Source organism: Brachionichthys hirsutus, chromosome 7 (assembly GCF_040956055.1).
Source record: "Brachionichthys hirsutus isolate HB-005 chromosome 7, CSIRO-AGI_Bhir_v1, whole genome shotgun sequence".
Lineage (NCBI taxonomy): Eukaryota > Metazoa > Chordata > Actinopteri > Lophiiformes > Brachionichthyidae > Brachionichthys > Brachionichthys hirsutus.
This window is the reverse complement of record NC_090903.1, coordinates 13,963,683-13,982,785: the sequence shown is the minus strand read 5'-3', so window position 1 is coordinate 13,982,785 and position 19,103 is coordinate 13,963,683. Positions and strand designations below refer to the sequence as shown.

The 19,103-nt window shown below is 40.7% G+C and overlaps 1 protein-coding gene across 1 annotated transcript; it reads left to right on the top strand.

Annotated features, from left to right (window-relative positions):
• Positions 1-8,220: 8,220 nt before the first annotated feature.
• Positions 8,221-18,362, top strand: LOC137896132 (high-affinity choline transporter 1-like). The gene is made up of 8 exons (XM_068741660.1): positions 8,221-8,513; positions 8,701-8,817; positions 14,002-14,157; positions 15,015-15,163; positions 15,269-15,412; positions 15,982-16,135; positions 17,131-17,348; positions 17,820-18,362. Exons 1-8 carry the CDS (start codon positions 8,330-8,332, stop codon positions 18,360-18,362), a joined length of 1,665 nt encoding a protein of 554 aa, XP_068597761.1. The 5' UTR covers positions 8,221-8,329.
• Positions 18,363-19,103: the final 741 nt, after the last annotated feature.

Sequence of the window (19,103 nt, the reverse complement as noted above, 5' to 3'; positions counted from 1 at the left end):
CTGAGATTGCGGGCTCAGAAATGGAAGACTGGAAAGGGGAATCCCCGACAATGAATTCTTCTCCATAGACACCCACTGCGTTTCTGGGTCACTAATAATCCATGATGTCATTGCTTTTATTTGGGCTGCCCAATAATACAGTTTAAAATGAGGTAATCTTAAGCCCCCATTTTCCTTGCGAGACATTAAAACTTTCAGGCGTATTCTTGGTCTTTTATTCTGCCAAATAAATTTTAACATCCATTTATCCAGTAACTTAAAAAAGGATTGTGGTATGAAGACAGGAAGGTTTTGGAACAGAAATAATAATCTAGGAAGAATATTCATATTTATGCATGCAATTCTCCCAAAAAAAGAAATTGGAAGTATATCCCATCTATTTAGATCATTTTTTATGTCTTTCAATAATTTATCATAATTTGATGAAAACAGCTGTTTGATTTTAGGGGTAAGAATTACGCCAAGATATCTGAACCCCTTTTCGGAGTGTCTGAATGAAACAAGATTATCCAGCTGTGACGGCCAATTTCCAGTGATCATTAATGCTTCTGATTTGTGTGTATTGATTTTATAACCTGATACTGTGCTATATTCATTAAGACTATGGATCAGGGCTGGGACAGAAATGATAGGATTCTCCAGAAATAATAAAATATCATCAGCAAAAAGCGACAGTTTATGCTGGACATTAGTGTTATCTCTTATTCCCTGTATAAGAGGATTGGATCTAATCATTTCGGCTAATGGTTCTATACTCAGAGCAAATAATGAGGGAGACAGAACTTCCCCCTGTCTAGTACCGCGTCCCAATGAAAAGAAATTTGAGCAATAGCCATTTACCCTCACCCGTGATTTTGGGTTCTTATAAAAAGTTTGAACCCACTTAATAAAATTATTGTTGAAACCCATATGTCTCAGTGTCTGTTGGAGGAATCCCCAGTCCACCCGATCAAACGCCTTCTCAGCGTCCAAACTAAGAAGCATTGATGGGGTGCTCCTTCCCTGCGCCTCTGTTTGAAGGTTTAATGCCCTTCGAACATTATCAGATCCCTGTCTGTTAGTAATAAAACCTGTTTGATCAGGTTTAACAAGCTTTCTTATAACTTTTTGTATTCTGTTTGCAATGATGGCAGTAAGTATTTTGAGATCAACACAGAGGAGGCTGATGGGGCGATAAGACATACATAGAGTTGGGTCCTTGCCTTCTTTGTGAATAACACAAATAATAGCTTCAGACCATGACTGAGGAGGATCACCCTCTGCCAAAGCATAGTTATAGACTTTATCCAAAAGTGGCGTAAATTCCTTCTCAAACATTTTGTAGTATTCTCCTGGAAGACCATCCACTCCTGGAGCTTTATTATTTTTAAGTTTTAATATGCTATTTTTTATTTCTTCTTTAGTGATTGGACCCATTAAGAGATCAGCTTCCTCTTCAGTCAATTTGGTAAGCTCTATAGAGTTGAGAAGTTTCTCAGTATTTTCTTTTTTATTTGGACAGGTTTCTTCTGTATATAATTCCTGGTAGTAAGTAGCAAATGCTTTTGCGATATTCTCAGGTTGAAGTAAAATGTCCCCTGTGCTTGGACACTTGATTTTGTGAACCACTCTACTTGATTGTATTTTTCGCAATTGAAATGCTAGCAGCCGGCTTGCTCTATTTCCCTGTTCATAATACTTTTGATTTGTGAATCGAAGCTGCCCTTCTGCTTTATAGGTTAATAAATCATTTAATTTCTGCCTATTTACTTTCAACTCATTCAATATAACATTATTTTGTAATCTTTGGTATTCTTTTTCCAACTTTCTAATTTTGTTTTCCAATTCAATTTGTTCAGAAAGTCTTTCTTTTTTTAATCTTGAAGAAATTGAAATAATATTTCCCCTCAGGACGCTCTTGGCTCCCTCCCATATTATGGACGGAGATACTGTGTCATTATCATTAAATTCAATATACTCTGTTATACCTCTTTTAATTTCTTGTTGAACGCTTTCATTATTTAATATAGATACATTAGCTCTCCAATATTTAAAGTTATTATTTTTACTCAACTTTAATTTCAAACAAACTGGAGCATGGTCCGATATGGTGATTGCTTCTATACTACACTGGGTAGCTCTGTGGGAATCTGCCCCAGACATCAAAAACATATCTAACCTAGAATGGCTGCCATGTACATGTGAAAAAAAAGTAAAGTCTTTTTCCCGCGGATGCAGCCGTCGCCAGACATCAACCAAACCCAGCTCATCCATCAGTGCACAAAGACTAAGGGTCTTCCTGGAGATTGGGCCAAAGTCAGAAGGGAGCCTGTCTATAGATCCTTTCAAAACACAGTTAAAGTCTTCCCCTATTAGGACAATTCCCTCGGCTTTGTCAGCTATCAGTGCTGCCATGTCTCTAAAAAAATTAGGACCTTCCTCATTTGGGGCATATAAATTAAATAAAGTTAGTTTTATTCCACTTATACAACCTATAACCATAATATATCTCCCCTCTTTGTCCCTGAAGGTTTTTTCATGACAAAAATAAACCGATTTATTAAACAGAATTGCCACTCCTCTTTTCCTCCCATATGAGGAGCTATACTGCTGGTCGACCCAATCTCTCCTCATCTTCATGTGTTCTAGTTCAGAGAGATGTGTCTCCTGAAGCATCGCTATGGCACATTTACATTTTTTCAGTTGATTTAGCACTTTTTTCCTTTTAATCGGGTTTCCCAAGCCTTTGACATTATAAGTAACACAGATTACATTATCCATCACTTTTTATTTTTAGTATAATTAAACCATGTCTTGTTTCAAACATATTTGTCACTGCAGATAAATCATTACATATAATAGAATAATTGCCAAAACTAAGTCTCATTGACAAAATAACATTTGTAAATAATAATAATAAACAAAAAACAAAGAAAACAACAAAAAGAATGATATGGGCTTCCACATACCCAACTGGATAACCTGACAGTAACCCAGTCCCTGATGGTTCTCGGGCAGAGGTTGGTGACCTGTCCTCCACGGGAATAACACATCGTGTGTAGCCGCTGTCGTCCAGCCGCTCAAAGAGCGGCACGTTGCGGCTTAAGTGGTCCTCCACTTGATGCTCTTCACGTCCCGTCCTTAAATGAAAATCTTGTTTTTTATTCTTCTAACTTATATTAATAAAAATAGTTTATCCGTCCTCGGTGCTGAAGAAAGCTTTGAACTCGGTGTGGGAGAGTGTCGCTGGGCCTCTGCTCGCTCTCCTTCCTGCAGTGCTCCATCCATCTCGGAACAACTCCGTCTCCAGGCGCTCCCTCTCGTCCACTCTGGTCTGCACCCCCAGCTCCGTTAGTGATGGTAGTGCGTCGGTCAATGTCCCGAAGGTCTTCACTCCATTCTCCAGAAACACTCTCAGTTGTGCAGGGAATATACACTTGGCCTGGATCTTCTTCAGCTTTAGCTGTTTTACTACATCCCGCACCAGTGCTCTCTTCTTCTGTAGCTCGGGAGAGAAATCGTGGTCAAAGTAGATCTGTCTTTCTTTATATATAACTTTTCTCTGCTCCCAGGCTTGTCTCAGTATAATGTCTTTAACTGAGAAATCCAAAAACCTAACAACAAGCGAGCGTGGGGCAGCATCGGGGCTCTTGGGCTTGGCAGTGAGAGCTCTGTGTGCCCTTTCAATGACGAGGTTTAGCTCAGAGGGAAGTCGAAGAACAGATTTAAGCAGCTTATGTACAAAGATCTTAATGTCTCTTCCTTCGCTCTCTTCAGCTACTTGATAAATTCTTATATTGTTTCGCCTTTGTCGGTTTTGCATCTCTTCGCATCGGGCAGTCAGATCCATTTCTCTGTGTAGCAGGTGTCTCAGAGCCCGTTCATAGCGCTTAGCGGAGTCTTCGTTAGCACTAATACGTTCCTCTGCCGCTGTAGTTCTTTTTTGCAGTTGTGACATATCTTCTTTCAACTCATGTACAGACGTCTCCAGTCTTATTAGCGATAATTGTGTTCGCGTGTGTCCATCTTGGTTGTCTTTCCTCAGTTTCTGAAGTTCTGCGAGTATTTTCGATTCGCCGTCTAGCATGCTAGCATCAGCTGTTCCGGTCCCACTCATTGCTTGCTTCAGAGTTAGCTGTTTCAAATTAGCGTCTTTGTCTGTAGCTGAATCCAGTTTGGGTAGTCCTTTACTTCTCAGAGATGCAGTCATATCTTGTTCATCAAAAACCACCCAGTATTAACTATTATATTCGAAAACATTAAGCTGCGGACGGAGCGTGTCTTCAAGCTGCTGTCAACATGACGTCACCGGAAGTCCTTCATCCTGCTCGAGTTCCGCCTGCAGTCCGTCCAGATTAGTTAGCTTTTTGAGCCTGTGTTTTCATGGTAAATACCTTCATGTCCATATATTATAATGTTGGTGTAGGTTCTCGTTCATCCAGGTCACGGTAATCCTTGAGGTTTCGTTCATTCATTCATTCATCTTCTTGACTGTTTAGTCTGTTACGGGTCGTGATTGAGTCTATCCCAGTAGTTAACGGGCAAGAGGTGGGGCACACCCTGGACAAACCTGCAGTTCATCACAGGGCCACACACACACAGCCAATCATTCACACACACTCATACATATGGGCAATTCACCTCATTTGCATGTGTCTAGTGGTGGGAGGAGGAAGCCGGGGAACCCAGTGAGAACCCAGCTCAAATTTATGCTTGCATCTCAAAGCAAAATGTTGATTTTGTTGCGGGCTGGCTCGTATCTCGGAACGCTCGTATGTTAAAGTGCTCGTATGTCGAGGAATTACCGTATTTCATTTCCTCATTGAATTGATCCATTCATCCATTTTCTCGTAGACGAGACGACTTCAATCGACTCGTCCACATTCGCTTTATCTGCCTTGCAGGTCACGGGTCTGCAGGGGCCTGGTTGATTCATGTGTTCCTTAATTTCTATACATCCATTGTCCTGCCTTTTACTATAATCATGTAATATTTTCTGTGCTAGTTCAATCTGAAATGTAAAGATTGTATGTTCTAATAAACTGGTGGTTGTGGGTCACATGTCTTAGAAACACTTGTTTTTTGTGTCTAAATTAGACTAGACTAGTGGTGCTGTGGACTCTTTGATTCCACCCTGACATTTATCATACATAGAAATGACAATGAAACAACGTTGTGAAGAAAACCTTGAACCAAAGTTTTAGATCCACCAAAATGCTGACTCATATTTTAGACTGAGGCGCTGGAGGGTTTTGCGCTCTTCTGGCTGCTGTTCCAGAGCTACAACAAAAAGTTTAAAATAACTTCATGTCAAAGCAAATATTTCTCAGGCTCTCATGCTGCGGTTCTTGTGGCACTCTTAAAAGGAACCAAACTCCAAAGGACTGGTGTTGCTTGTGTTAGCGATGGGATGCGGTCCAGGACGGCACAAACCGTTTGATCCATGCAAATGCTGACAGATCTATTAACCTCGGTACCGGTTCGCACAGAAAAAACAAAACAAAACATTTTTTTAAGATGTTTTATTTTGAAGTGATTTCTGTGTGGAATGACACACAGACGACTGCATGCGTCTGTGCCTCTTATCAGGTCTCGGTCACGTGATGGGTTAGTTTGTGCAGATAGAAGAGTTTGAGCGGTACTTCCCGACCACAAAAGACCAACGGACTGCAAAAGAATGGATCCGCGACCCATTTGTGAACAAACCTGGTGAATCGAGCCTGTCCGTGCTCGAAGAAGATCAACTGCTGGGCATTGCAAATGATGGTGGCCTTAAAAGTATGTTTCAGACAACAACTGAGCCAGTGTTCTGGATTAAAATCAAGGCAGAATATCTTGAGATCACCCAAAAAGCAATGAAAAACCTGCTTCCATTTCTAACTTTCTATCTTTGTGAAGCAGGATTTTTTGCAGTGACCGCAACCAAAACCAAACTACGGAACAGGCTGGACGTACGGAACACACTTTGGGTGTCATTGTCTCCCATTACCCGTCGATTGGGACCGTCTCGTTGCAGAGAAACAAGCTCAGGGCTCCCACTAATTTGATTGACTTGTTCACCTTTTTATGTAGAAATGATCGGGTATTTCTCCTACATTGAATGCACTGATCGTGAGTCGCTATATTTCAAAATAAACCTTATCAGAGCAGTCACTTGAATCGCATTTTTTATTAAGAGTGTTGACGGGCAGAACGCAGACACGGGGACGCACAGGGAGCTGGCTGGCTGCGCTCAGCGTGAGCAGCGGCTCGACTCTCCGCTTCCTGAGGAGTGTCTCACCCGATGTCTGACGGAGCGTCTCACCCAATCTCTAAGGGAGAGCCCAGCCAGCCTCCGGAGGAAGCTCATTTCAGCCGCTTCTACCCGCAACCTTGTTCTTTCGGCCACTACCCAAAGCTTGTGACCACGGGTGAGTGTAGGAACGGAGATTGACCGGTAAATGGAGAGCTTCGCCTTTCGGCTCAGCTTCCTGGTCACCATGATGGTGAAGAGAGCGCAGACACAGGGGCGACATCTTGTGCACATGTAACGGAGATAGAGTCAACCACGTTACACACATTTGCAGTGGGCGTGGTTTCTTCCAGACGTGTTTCAGGAGGTGATTACCAGTGTTGGGAAAGTAACTAGTAACTTAAAGTAATAATATTACTTTTTATCAGTAACGAGTAGTGTAACGAATTACTTTTTCATTTTGAGTAATAATATTACATTTACTTTTTTTTCAAAAGTACCGGTAATATATTACTTTTTTCACTCCGACCGGATACGGAAACGATTCGTCCTCGTCTGTTTTTAAGGTTGGTGGCGTAAACTCGATGCGTTCTGTTTGGTGTTGTTTTGCTGGCCGGGAGACAGAGCGTCTCTCGGTTAGAATCAAAACATTCAACTGCAGAAGTGTGGAGGTATGTCTCCGCCCTTCAGAGTGGAACCCGTTCAATGATTGGTTAAACATACGACGGACAGAAGCGACAGCCAATCAGATCGCTGGAAAGTCTACCGCTAGCTTGTTAGTGGCAATATCAAGGCTATTTAGCATGAAGGAATAAAACTTGTTCACATACGGTTAATATTGTATAACGATTAAACCATTGGTTTAGTCGTCAGCAGGCTTCTGCAGGGATTCATGAAATGATCCTTTGAATTACGTGTCCTGGACGAGGGGCACAATTAGTGCACTTTATCCACAGAATATGGGTCTAATTTATACTGAAAAATATATTTATTCTGTATCAGGATTTGCTTTTACAATTTAGACATTTCACATTCAATTTTAAAATACAAAATGTTGATTAATATTTACATGAATATTGGAGATGTATTTAAATTGCAGTATCTGTTTGTAGTATTGGCAACATTCAGAATGGTCTGATGCACCTTCTGCACAACTTCTGACAGATAACAAATACATGTTTTTCTTGTTATTCTTATTACACTAATGTGCATATTGTTTGCATTGAAATGCACCAGCACACATTGGTCTCATGGCCCAGCAGCACTTTGAGCTTGTTGTCTGCTTTAATAAACAACGGAAGTTGTTCAAAAATTGTGTTTCGTTATCAGTTTGAGTCCAGATGTGGTTTCATTGAGTTAATTTATGAATTCCTACAAAGTAAAAGTGTTTGTGTTCATTTAATTCATATGAGGGTCCAGATCGACTCAGATTGACTCATCATGTCGTGTGTTCAGGAACCTGTTTGGAGTTAAACCAATAATGAGAAGTTACAATGTCGGCTGTAGAAAAGAGAAGAAGAAACATCTGCTAATGTTGAACATGCAAAGTAAGACTTTAGGGGAGAAAGGATGCAATTATTGAGGTTGAGAAGAAAAAAGTAACTTAAAGTAATAAGTAACTAGTTACTTTTGGCAGGGAGTAATAAGTAAAGTAATGTAATTACTTTTTCCAGCAAGTAACTAGTAATAAGTAATATATTACTGATCTTGAGTAACTTGCCCAACACTGGTGATTACAGACCTACGTAAACTACAAAGGATTGGCTTGATGGTTTATTTCGCTGTTTTGGGGTTATTAAGGACCCAAAATCACCATAAGAGTGTAAAAACATGGGAAAAGTGAGTTTTTCTTAAAATGACCCCTTGAAAGACTGCACGACTCCAAAACTCCGAAAGGCTTGTCTGCTGGTTACTATGTTTAAGCACCGGTTTCTAATTACAGAGCAGGCTCGACATGCCGTTGTTTATATATGTAATGCTGTCAGGGCACAAACAGGGAGAACCCAAAAGCACGACAGGAGAAGAGATCTGGCCGGGTTCCCGACAGAATGCTGTCACTTATTTAACTTGAAGTATTAGACTCTGAAGCCACACTTTAGGTGGATTATCAAATTCCTAATGGCAGTCAACGTCCCAGGAGTGACAGCGATAGTGATTTTCTACCTGATAGTCCTTGGGACCGGTATCTGGGCTTCTTTCAAGTCCAAAAGGAAACAGAAGAAATGTTCAGCCACTGGAATGGAGATGACTTTGCTGGGAAACCGGAGCATTAACTTGGTGGTGGGGATCTTCACGATGACCGGTGAGGAGAGAGAAGCTGATAGAATTATGATAATTATCCAATTGTCAGCCTAGCAGTAACATTTAAACCAAACTTTTAGAATTTTCACTTCCTTATCAATAACATTTATGTATTTATACTCATGAGTTTTATTTACATTTTCTCAAAAGCAATTGTTTATTATATTGTGTCCATATTAATCCTGTAGCTACCTTTACTGGTGGAGGCATCGTTGTTGGGACAGTCGAGCTGATGTACACTCCTTCCATGGGACTGATCTGGACAGTGTTGATGTTTTTGGCATACAGTTCAGCTTTCTTAATAAGTAAGAGTTTGAAATTATACTCACATTGATACTGTTTGAGTATGTGAAAAACAAACCTTCTAAAATAAAGTGAGGCTGGAAATCATAAAATGTGGTTCTATAAAATTGATGTTGGCTGCATGGCATGCAGGAAACCAATGCTATTGTTAATGTTACGGGTCCCGGGATGGAGGCCACAATAACAAAAAGAATACAAAAGCAATAGCCCCTTCGCCGAGATAGGCTCTCCGGCCTAATTAACCTGTAAATCCAAATAGAACGTCAGAGCAAGAAACACACACACGCACTTTCTCTTCTCTCCCGTTCGTAACTCTTATTTTCCTTTTCCAGGTAGCAGTACATTTAGTGCATTTACATGTCATTTTTCACATATTATATACAATATTACATTGCCTGAAAATAAAATATGTAAATATGTAAAATCGCTCAATGCATATCTACCTTTCCCTCTCCTGCACATCCTCACATTCACTTACTTTCCAAATTACATACTTCTACAGGACCTCTAAATATTACATTGACGTCAAATTTATCAGCACAAAACACAGGACTTCTCAACTGTGATACTATTTAGGTATAAACAGTGTTGGGAAAGTTACTCAAGATCAGTAATATATTACTTATTACTCGTTACTTGATGGAAAAAGTAATTACATTACTTTACTTATTACTCCCTGCCAAAAGTAACTACCGTATTTTCCGGATTATAAGTCGCGGTTTTTTTCATAGTTTGGTCGGGGGTGCGACTTATAAATCGGAGCGACTTATATATGCTTTTTTTTACAAAATCTGTGAGCGCAGAGACAGTAGCCTACACATTTCTATAACAGGTGTTACAGGGAACTCTGTGACCCGTCAGAATCTGTCGCGGTTTCTGGAGGTTCAGAGTTATCTGTCACACCTGTTATCTAAAAACACAAATTAGAAGGGCTGATTGAAAATGGTGCTGAAAAGAAAGTCATATTCCGCGGCTTACAAGCTTCAGATAGTGAAATATGGAGCCGAAAACGGCAATCGAGCAGCAGAAAGAAAGTTTGGAGTGAGCGAAAAACTTGTAAGGGACTGGCGAAAAGCGGAGGTAACGCTTACTGAAATGAAGAAAACAAAGAAAGCTAATCGCGGGCGACAAGCTAGGTGGCCGCAGTTGGAGGAACGAGTTCACGCATGGGTGCTTGAACAACGTGCTGCTGGGAGAGGTTTGTCAACGGTGCAGTTGCGTCTCCACGCCCAGGTGGTTGCCAGGGCGGTGAATATAAACGGCTTTGCGGGAGGACCTTCTTGGTGTTACCGCTTCATGCAATGCAAACGCCTCTCTATCAGAGCTAGGATGACACTGTCCCAAAAACTGCCAGCGGACTTCCAAGCCAAGGTTGACAGTTTCCGCGCGTTCATTGAAAAGCATGTAAGTGATCACAACGTGACACCGGATCATATTATTAACATGGACGAGGTCCCCCTCACTTTTGACATCCCCATGGGCCGAAGTGTTGCAGAGAAAGGGCAAAAAAGTGTGAATATCGTTACAACTGGTCATGAGAGATCACACTTCACAGTGGTGCTGGCATGTTGTGGAGACGGATCAAAACTGCCACCGATGGTCATTTTCAAACGAAAAACCATGCCAAAAATCCAATCCTCCTCAGTTGAAGTCGCCGTGAACGCGAAAGGGTGGATTGATCAAGAAATGATGAACTTGTGGCTTACAAAGTGCTACAATAAGCGACCGGATGGCTTCTTTAGAGCACGCAAAGCTCTGCTTGTGATGGATAGCATGAGAGCGCACATCACACCACAGTTAAAAAATAAATTAAAAGTTCTCAACTCCATACCTGCCATCATCCCTGGAGGCTTAACCAAAATACTCCAGCCACTTGATATCTCCGTGAATAGGAGCTTTAAGTCAGTTTTGCGTAACCTGTGGGAGCAGTGGATGACGGATGGAGAGCACAGCTTCACGGCAACCAGGAGAATGCGCCATGCAACTTTCCTGGAAGTCATTGAATGGATCGACAAAGCACGGGCTTCAGTGACAACCGCAACCATCCTGTCGGGATTCAGAAAGGCTGGAATAATTGGAACTGCAACTGACGACGAGTCTGATGTAAGCGACGTAGAAGAGGAAGCGGCGTCTTGTCTACCTGCCGAGTTGGGGGAGTTGTTCAAAAGTGACACCGAGGATGAAGATTTCCTTGGATTTCGTGATTCGGAATAAAACCTGATATTTTGGTAAACGTGTTAGCATGTTCTTTGTGCTATATGTTGTTTGGTGTTGGATTTTATCAAATAAATTTTCCCCAAAAATGCGACTTATCCTCCAGTGCGACCTATATATGGTTTTTTCTTCTTAATTATGCATTTTTTGGCTGGTGCGACCTACAATCCGGAGCGACGTATAATCCAAAAAATACGGTAGTTACTTATTACTTTAAGTTACTTTTTTCTTCTCAACCTCAATAATTGCATCCTTTCTCCCCTAAAGTCTTACTTTGCATGTTCAACATTAGCAGATGTTTCTTCTTCTCTTTTCTACAGCCGACATTGTAACTTCTCATTATTGGTTTAACTCCAAACAGGTTCCTGAACACACGACATGATGAGTCAATCTGAGTCGATCTGGACCCTCATTTGAATTAAATGAACACAAACACTTTTACTTTGTAGGAATTCATAAATTAACTCAATGAAACCACATCTGGACTCAAACTGATAACGAAACACAATTTTTGAACAACTTCCGTTGTTTATTAAAGCAGACAACAAGCTCAAAGTGCTGCTGGGCCATGAGACCAATGTGTGCTGGTGCATTTCAATGCAAACAATATGCACATTAGTATAATAAGAATAACAAGAAAAACATGTATTTGTTATCTGTCAGAAGTTGTGCAGAAGGTGCATCAGACCATTCTGAATGTTGCCAATACTACAAACAGATACTGCAATTTAAATACATCTCCAATATTCATGTAAATATAATCAACATTTTGTATTTTAAAATTGAATGTGAAATGTCTACATTGTAAAAACAAATCCTGATTAGACTCATATTCTGTGGATAAAGTGCACTAATTGTGTCTTCTAGATTTTATTTCTCACTAGTTTAATTTTGGTCTTTGCATGCAGCCCTGGTGACTGTCTAACTCTCCTTGCCAAAGAACAAACATTCGGTAACACTTAAACTCAGCGACTAGTTTATGCCTTTTGTGCCGTTTTTATTGCAGGTTGTGATTTCAGTGCTAAATTAATACGGTACCGATTTAAACGTTGTGGTTTCCTGGTTTCTTCACGCCCGTCGTCCCGGACACGAGATTCAAAGGATCATTTCATGAATGATGAATCCCTGCAGAAGCCTGTTGACGACTAAACCAATCGTTTAATCGTTATATAATATTAACCGTATGTGAATACGTTTTATTCCTTCGTACTCAATAGCCTTGATATTGCCACTAACAAGCTAGCAGTAGACTTTCCAGCGATCGGATTGGCTGTCGCTTCTGTCCGTCGTATTGTTACCCAAACATTGTACGGATTACACTATGAAGGGCGGAGACATACCTATAAGGCTGATGATTACCGGCAGTTAGTTTCCATATCCGGTCGGAGTGAAAAAAGTAATATATTGTAAATGTAATATTATTACTCAAAATGAAAAAGTAATTCGTTACTGGTAAAAAGTAATATTATTACTTTAAGTTACCAGTTACTTTAGTTACTTTCCCAACACCGGGTATAAACCTCTTACTATAATTTTGACATAGCACTTCATTGAGATTAGATTCCCTGGGTTGGAGAAATTAAATTAAAACCACTACTTTTGACACTTTAACCGAACAAATTGTGCTACAGGAGGCTTTCGAAGTACATTTGGGGTATCACCAGTGCAATATCTTATACACAATACATATCAAACTAGAAAACGACAATCAGAGATTGCAGACCCTCGCCTCCAATCGACTATTCGATCTTGTGAGACAGTAAACAGGGCTTCCGGATCAGAGGGGCCAAACCTGCACTAGCTTGCTGCTCCGGAACGTACTACAAGACACTTTCTGGACTCTTTTTCCCATCATGCCATTCGTTTCCCTCCCTCTTAAAGTGACAGTTTACAGCACAGGCACAATTCCAGATGTAAAAATAATTTTAGAATCTGAATCCATATCCGGATCAACGCCATTCTCGGGGAGGACCGGGCCACGGACAGAACCTTGCTTGTGTAAAAATTTCAAGTCGATTGGGTTACTAGTTTTTGAGTTATGCGCTCGGACAGACAGACAAACAGACAAACAGACAGACAAACAAACAAACAAACGCACCCAATTGCAATACCCTCGCCTCCGCTTCGGCGAGGGTAACAAACGCATTTCGCTCGCGTTAACTGACATACGTTACTGAAAAAAGAGTACGAGCCGGCGACCGTTATTCATCGGACGTGACCCGTTAAACTGTTCAAGCTCCTCTTAAAGTTAGCTAATTAATTACGGAATTACAAAATTACAATCTATAGCCTACGGAAACAATACAAAGCATAGACTTCATCATCCAAGTGTATTTGACACAGTACTAACCTGTAAACCCAAATAGAACGTCAGTGCAAGAAACACACACACACACGCACTTTCTCTTCTCTCCCGTTCGTAACTGAAGCATAAACCGGAAGCCCACTCTAGATACCCCGGGGTGACCTGACACAGCGTCAAAGGTTCCGCTCAGCTTCCACTATTTTATACAGGATAACATCTCAAGTAAAATAATAATTGTTAAAATTACGTGAATATTCACGTGGCTTACAGGCTACGAAATTGGCCATTTTTAATCATGTTAAATAATAACCCAAATGTGGTCGCACATACCTGCGTGCGCCACACGAATGCTATTAAACCACAGTTAGTCATCCTTGTATCCTGTTTGATGGAGGTTGTGTGCTCTCAGATTAATTAAAGTTTTCTGAAGACAAATATCCTTGAGACACACATTTGTCTCCATAAATTGAAGAATTGTTGGTAAATGTATTTTGTAGAATATAAACTACAAAAAATCACACGACACTGAAAGTTATGCCATTTTGTCTCTTTTTAAAAATTGAATTGCTCTATTTGTATTATTACATGCAATATTTGTGTTGCTTTTGCTTTCCCCCTCATTTGACGTTTTATTCTAATTGTGATTTTGTTTTTTGTGTAAATGAAGGTGGTCTGGTGCTTGCCAAGCCGTTGAGAGACGGAAACTGTGTGACGATGCTGGACCCTTTCCGTGTCAAGTATGGAAAAGTGATAACGGCTGCAATGAGCCTGGCTGTGATATTAGTGGATTTAACCGTCTTCCCCTCAATACTAATTGGTTTAGGTATATTTACTACACTTTGTGTGACACACACCAGCTAGTGTGTATTTGTGTGTCTGCTTGCATTTGCAGGTATTTTATTGTCAGCTTTTTTCTGAATCAAAGGGAACATTGTGAGTAAACTGACATTTTGCAGGATTGAAATCCTAACAATATTTGTCAGCTATTATTTGTGTTTTTTATCTAATACTACACAAAGTGAGGCTACTATCAAAATAAATGATTTTGCTGATCACCAATCAGATGTTACCAGACATTATTGATTATATATATATATATGAACAAAGCCAGATCAGCTCGAGCAATCGGGCTTCGTTTTTTGAGAATTGCTGGTAGTCTTGAAAACTTTGATTGATATATCTCTGGATGTATTGTTAACCTAATTTACAACTGAAAATAAAAGGAGGGCCAAAATAGATCTCTGAGGGATGCCTTTGTTTACTATGAGTGAAAGTGAGATATAGTATTCTTGTTCAGATGTGGTAATTGGACCCAAAAGCAGCACCCTTTGATGGGTAAATTTGTAGCAAATGTATTTATCCACCCAAGTGGATAAGAAGAGCCCAAGATAGAAGGCAAGACAGATACTATCCAAGAAAGGACAGGCACAGTTCATAGTCGTATGTCATAGATGGAATATTAGACTTTCGGGGCAGGGACAAAATGGATACTTGCAAACAGACAGAGTCGGAACTGGGATAGCTTTTTTCGTGGTAAATAAAAGTGAAAGAAAATTTTGCACAAACGCAACAGGTAGAATAATAAAGATAATGAACATATAGATAATAACGCTATATTCACACGAAAACTAAATGATTGCAAAATCTAATTTAATTAACATTTTTAAATGTGTTTGACAGGAGGAACCTTGAGTGTGGTTCTGGATTTGTCTTTCTCTATATGCATCTGGATCTCTGCTGCCGTTGCCATTAGCTACACAGTTATGGGTGGTCTCTACTCTGTGGCTTACACAGACATTATACAGTTAATCCTCATATTCATAGCATTGGTAAGCTCATATACATTTCTTTTAAGGACCACAATGCATAACAAACTTCACAAACGATGCTTTGAAAGTGTGTGTATCATACATTGTACATTTTGGTTTCTGCAGTGGGTCTGTGCTCCCTTTGTTCTGATGAACCCTCACACCTTGGATATCAGTGAGACGCTGATGAACAACACCTTGCACGCTCCCTGGATTGGTAAACCAGAGCTGAAAAGGACCTGGCTCATGCTTGATGATTTTTTATTTCTTGTAAGGCAACATCCTTTCCTACATTGAATACAGTCTTTGTCTTCATGAATGAATGATTAGAACAGAAATATTTTAGTATGAATAGTTTGTCAGCGGAGGTTATTGTCTGAGACAATTTTTTTCTAGTTGTAGTAGTAATTGGGTGTAATTAAAGGTTAAAGGTGTTTTTCCTCAGCATCAGTAAGAGAGCAGTCAAAGTTTTTTTCAAATACATTTTTGCATTTCTCTGTTACTTATGGGATTCAGGTAGCACTGAGAAAGAAGTGGACTTGGCCAATCACGTTCCTATCTCTTCAGTAACAAGGACCTCACTTTTGCTGGTTTAGCATGCATTCAGAGTCAGGCCCATGCGACAAGTCCCTCTTTCAAGGCTTGAAAGAAACCCCCTGCTTCCTGTTATTGACAATGATATTATTATATCTAGTCATTCACGAAAGCCCTGACTGTTAACTGCAAAACTCTGTACTGTACCTGGTTATTGGTCGTCTGCACTCAAATTTGGCGAACAAGGCCAGAATGTTCATGACCTGAACAAAACTGATTAACAAACTGAATTCTTTTCTTTTAAGGCTCTGGGAAGTACTGGATATCAAACCCTCCACCAGAGGACCTTGTCAGCTTCTTCTACAGCCATCGCCAAGAAAACATGCATCGCTGCTTCTATCCTTTATCCTTTATTTGGGATACCTGTTATTCTGATCGGTGCAGCTGTTTCATCCACAGGTAATCATGATGTTTCTGGGGTTGCAAATATTAGCAATGTAAATCACATCCACCAATCAACTATACGATTATGACCACTGACAATTGAAGTGACTGACACTGGTTACGCCTTCATCGTGTCACCTGTTAGTTGTGGGAAATATTGGGCAGCAAATGAACATTGGGATTTGATTGAGTTTGGCAAGGGCCGAATTGTGATGGCTCGATGACTGGGTCAGTGTGTCTCCAAAACTACAGGTCTTATGGAGTGTTCCAGGTTTGAGTGGTCTGTAAGTATCAAAAGTTGTCTGAGGAAGGAAAAGCAGTGAGTAGTACTCATTGATGCAAGTCGGGAGCGAAGCTTGGCCCTTAAGGGTATTTCCATCGAGCAGCTCAAATTGCTGAAGAAGTTAATGCAGGTTCTGATAGAAAGGTGTAAAAATAAACAGTACATTGCAGTTTGTTCTTTATGGGGCTGCACAGGGTATCTGTGCTGAGTGACCCCTGCCCACTGCCGAAAGCATCATCAAATGGTTACGGAATGGTTGAGGAATACAACACTGAGTTTGACGTGTTGAATTCGCCTGAAAATTAAATCAAATCTCAATCCAATCAAGCATCAATGGGATGTGCTGAACAAGCAAGTCTGATTTATGAATCCCCACCTCTCAACTTACAGGACCAGAAGGATTTGCTGCTAATGCCTTTGTGTCAGTGTCACTGTCTGCAGGCTCTCCAGTATTTTTCCACCTGCACTTCCTTCTTCATAATTGACAACACTAACATCATCATTATATATAACAATGCTCCACTTTATGCTGCAGAGCCGGTAATTCCTGAGCTGCCACAGCAGAGATATTACATTATGACCTCACAGAGCACCACCTAGCGCATTTTCAATTAACTGTATTGGGAAATCTTTTCTCATCACACTGGAACATGCCAGTCTCATATTGTAATACCAGTTTCATTTAAGTGATTTTTCAGGACTGTTAACTGTCAGGTTCCCTCAACAGACTGGAACCAGACCAGCTACGGTTCTCCATCTCCGTATGAACGTGGGGAATCAGCTATGGCTATGCCTATTGCCCTGCAGCACCTTACACCAACCTACGTCTCCATCATTGGAGTTGGATGTGTTGCAGCAGCCGTGATGTCATCAGCTGACTCGGTTTTGCTTTCAGCATCTTCTATCTTCACCGCCAACATTTACAAGAACATCTTGAGGCCTCAGGTAAAATATTTAACTTGTTTCAGGTGTAGGGGAAACACAAAAAGTGCTACTTCTGCACGTACAAGAACTTAAAAGCAACATCCACAATCTCTTTGAATCCATTTCAAGATGTTTGTTCACAGGCGCAGATAAGGCGTTTACATCGGTGATAACATAGGCGTCACGTATTTCCAGGTTCTGATTGTATTATACATTCCGAAAATATCACAAACAACAGAAGCAAAGGAACAATTTGAGAGTTAACATGACATCTTCACCAAAATAGGAATTTGCCATTAAGTCAAATATTTATTTCTGAATCCAAATTTCCACATGCTGGTCTTGAAATTAAATGACAATTTTGTGAAATGCAATATTATCAAACAATAATGTCTGTTGTTCAGAATTTCATTCAAAGACTGACTTTATTTTATCAGTAATAATTGTGAGCTAGACAACATTATTATTTACCTTCTTCATCTTCTTCTTCAGGCCTCAGACAGAGAGACTCAATGGGTGATCCGTGCTTCTGTGGCCATAGGGGGCGTGATTGGAACATCGCTATCCTACCTGAAGCACAGTGTGATATTGTTCTGGTTCCTTGGTGCTGAACTCAATTACGTGCTAATCTTTCCTCAACTCTTGTGTGTCCTGTTCTTCAACATCTCCAATGGTTACGGGGTGGTTATGGGGTTGATGGTGGGATTGCTGTTAAGAGTGCTAAGTGGTGAACCATCACTAGGATTAGAACCAGTCATACACTTCCCAGGATGCACTCTGGAGGATGGCGTTTATGTCCAGTATGCTCCAGTTAAGACCATCTCCATGCTGTCTGCCATTGCTGCCATCTTGTTGTTCTCCTACTTGTCTTCTGTCCTCTTCAACAAAGGTCTTCTTCCTGAGAAGTGGGATGTGTTCAAAGTGAAAGCCCAGCACTCGCCAGTACCACTGGAGCCAGTAGGTGGCAGCACAAACAACAATGAGAAAGTGCTGTTGAATGAAATTTCTGACCAAGCTGTCAAGGCTGATGATTAGTTAGCTTCTTGAGCCTGTGTTTTCATGGTAAATACCTTCATGTCCATATATTATAATGTCGGTGTAGGTTCTCGTTCATCCAGGTCACGGTAATCCTTGAGGGTTCGTTCATTCATTCATTCATCTTCTTGACTGTTTAGTCTGTTACGGGTCATGGTTGAGTCTATCCCAGTAGTTAACGGGCAAGAGGTGGGGCACACCCTGGACAAACCTGCAGTTCATCACAGGGCCACACACACACAGCCAATCATTCACACACACTCACACATATGGGCAATTCACCTCATTTGCATGTTTTTGGTGGTGGGAGGAGGAAGCCGGGGAACCCAGAGAGAACCCAGCTCAAATTTATGCTTGCATCTCAAAGCAAAATGTTGATTTTGTTGCGGGCTGGCTCGTATGTTAAAGCGCTCGTATGTCGAGGAATTACCGTATTTCATTTCCTCATTGAATTGATCCATTCATCCATTTTCTCGTAGACGAGACGACTTCAATCGACTCGTCCACATTCGCTTTATCTGCCTTGCAGGTCACGGGTCTGCAGGGGCCTGGTTGATTCATGTGTTCCTTAATTTCTATACATCCATTGTCCTGCCTTTTACTATAATCATGTAATATTTTCTGTGCTCGTTCAATCTGAAATGTAAAGATTGTATGTTCTAATAAACTGGTGGTTGTGGGTCACATGTCTTGGAAACACTTGTTTTTTGTGTCTAAATGAACACTAGTGGTGCTGTGGAC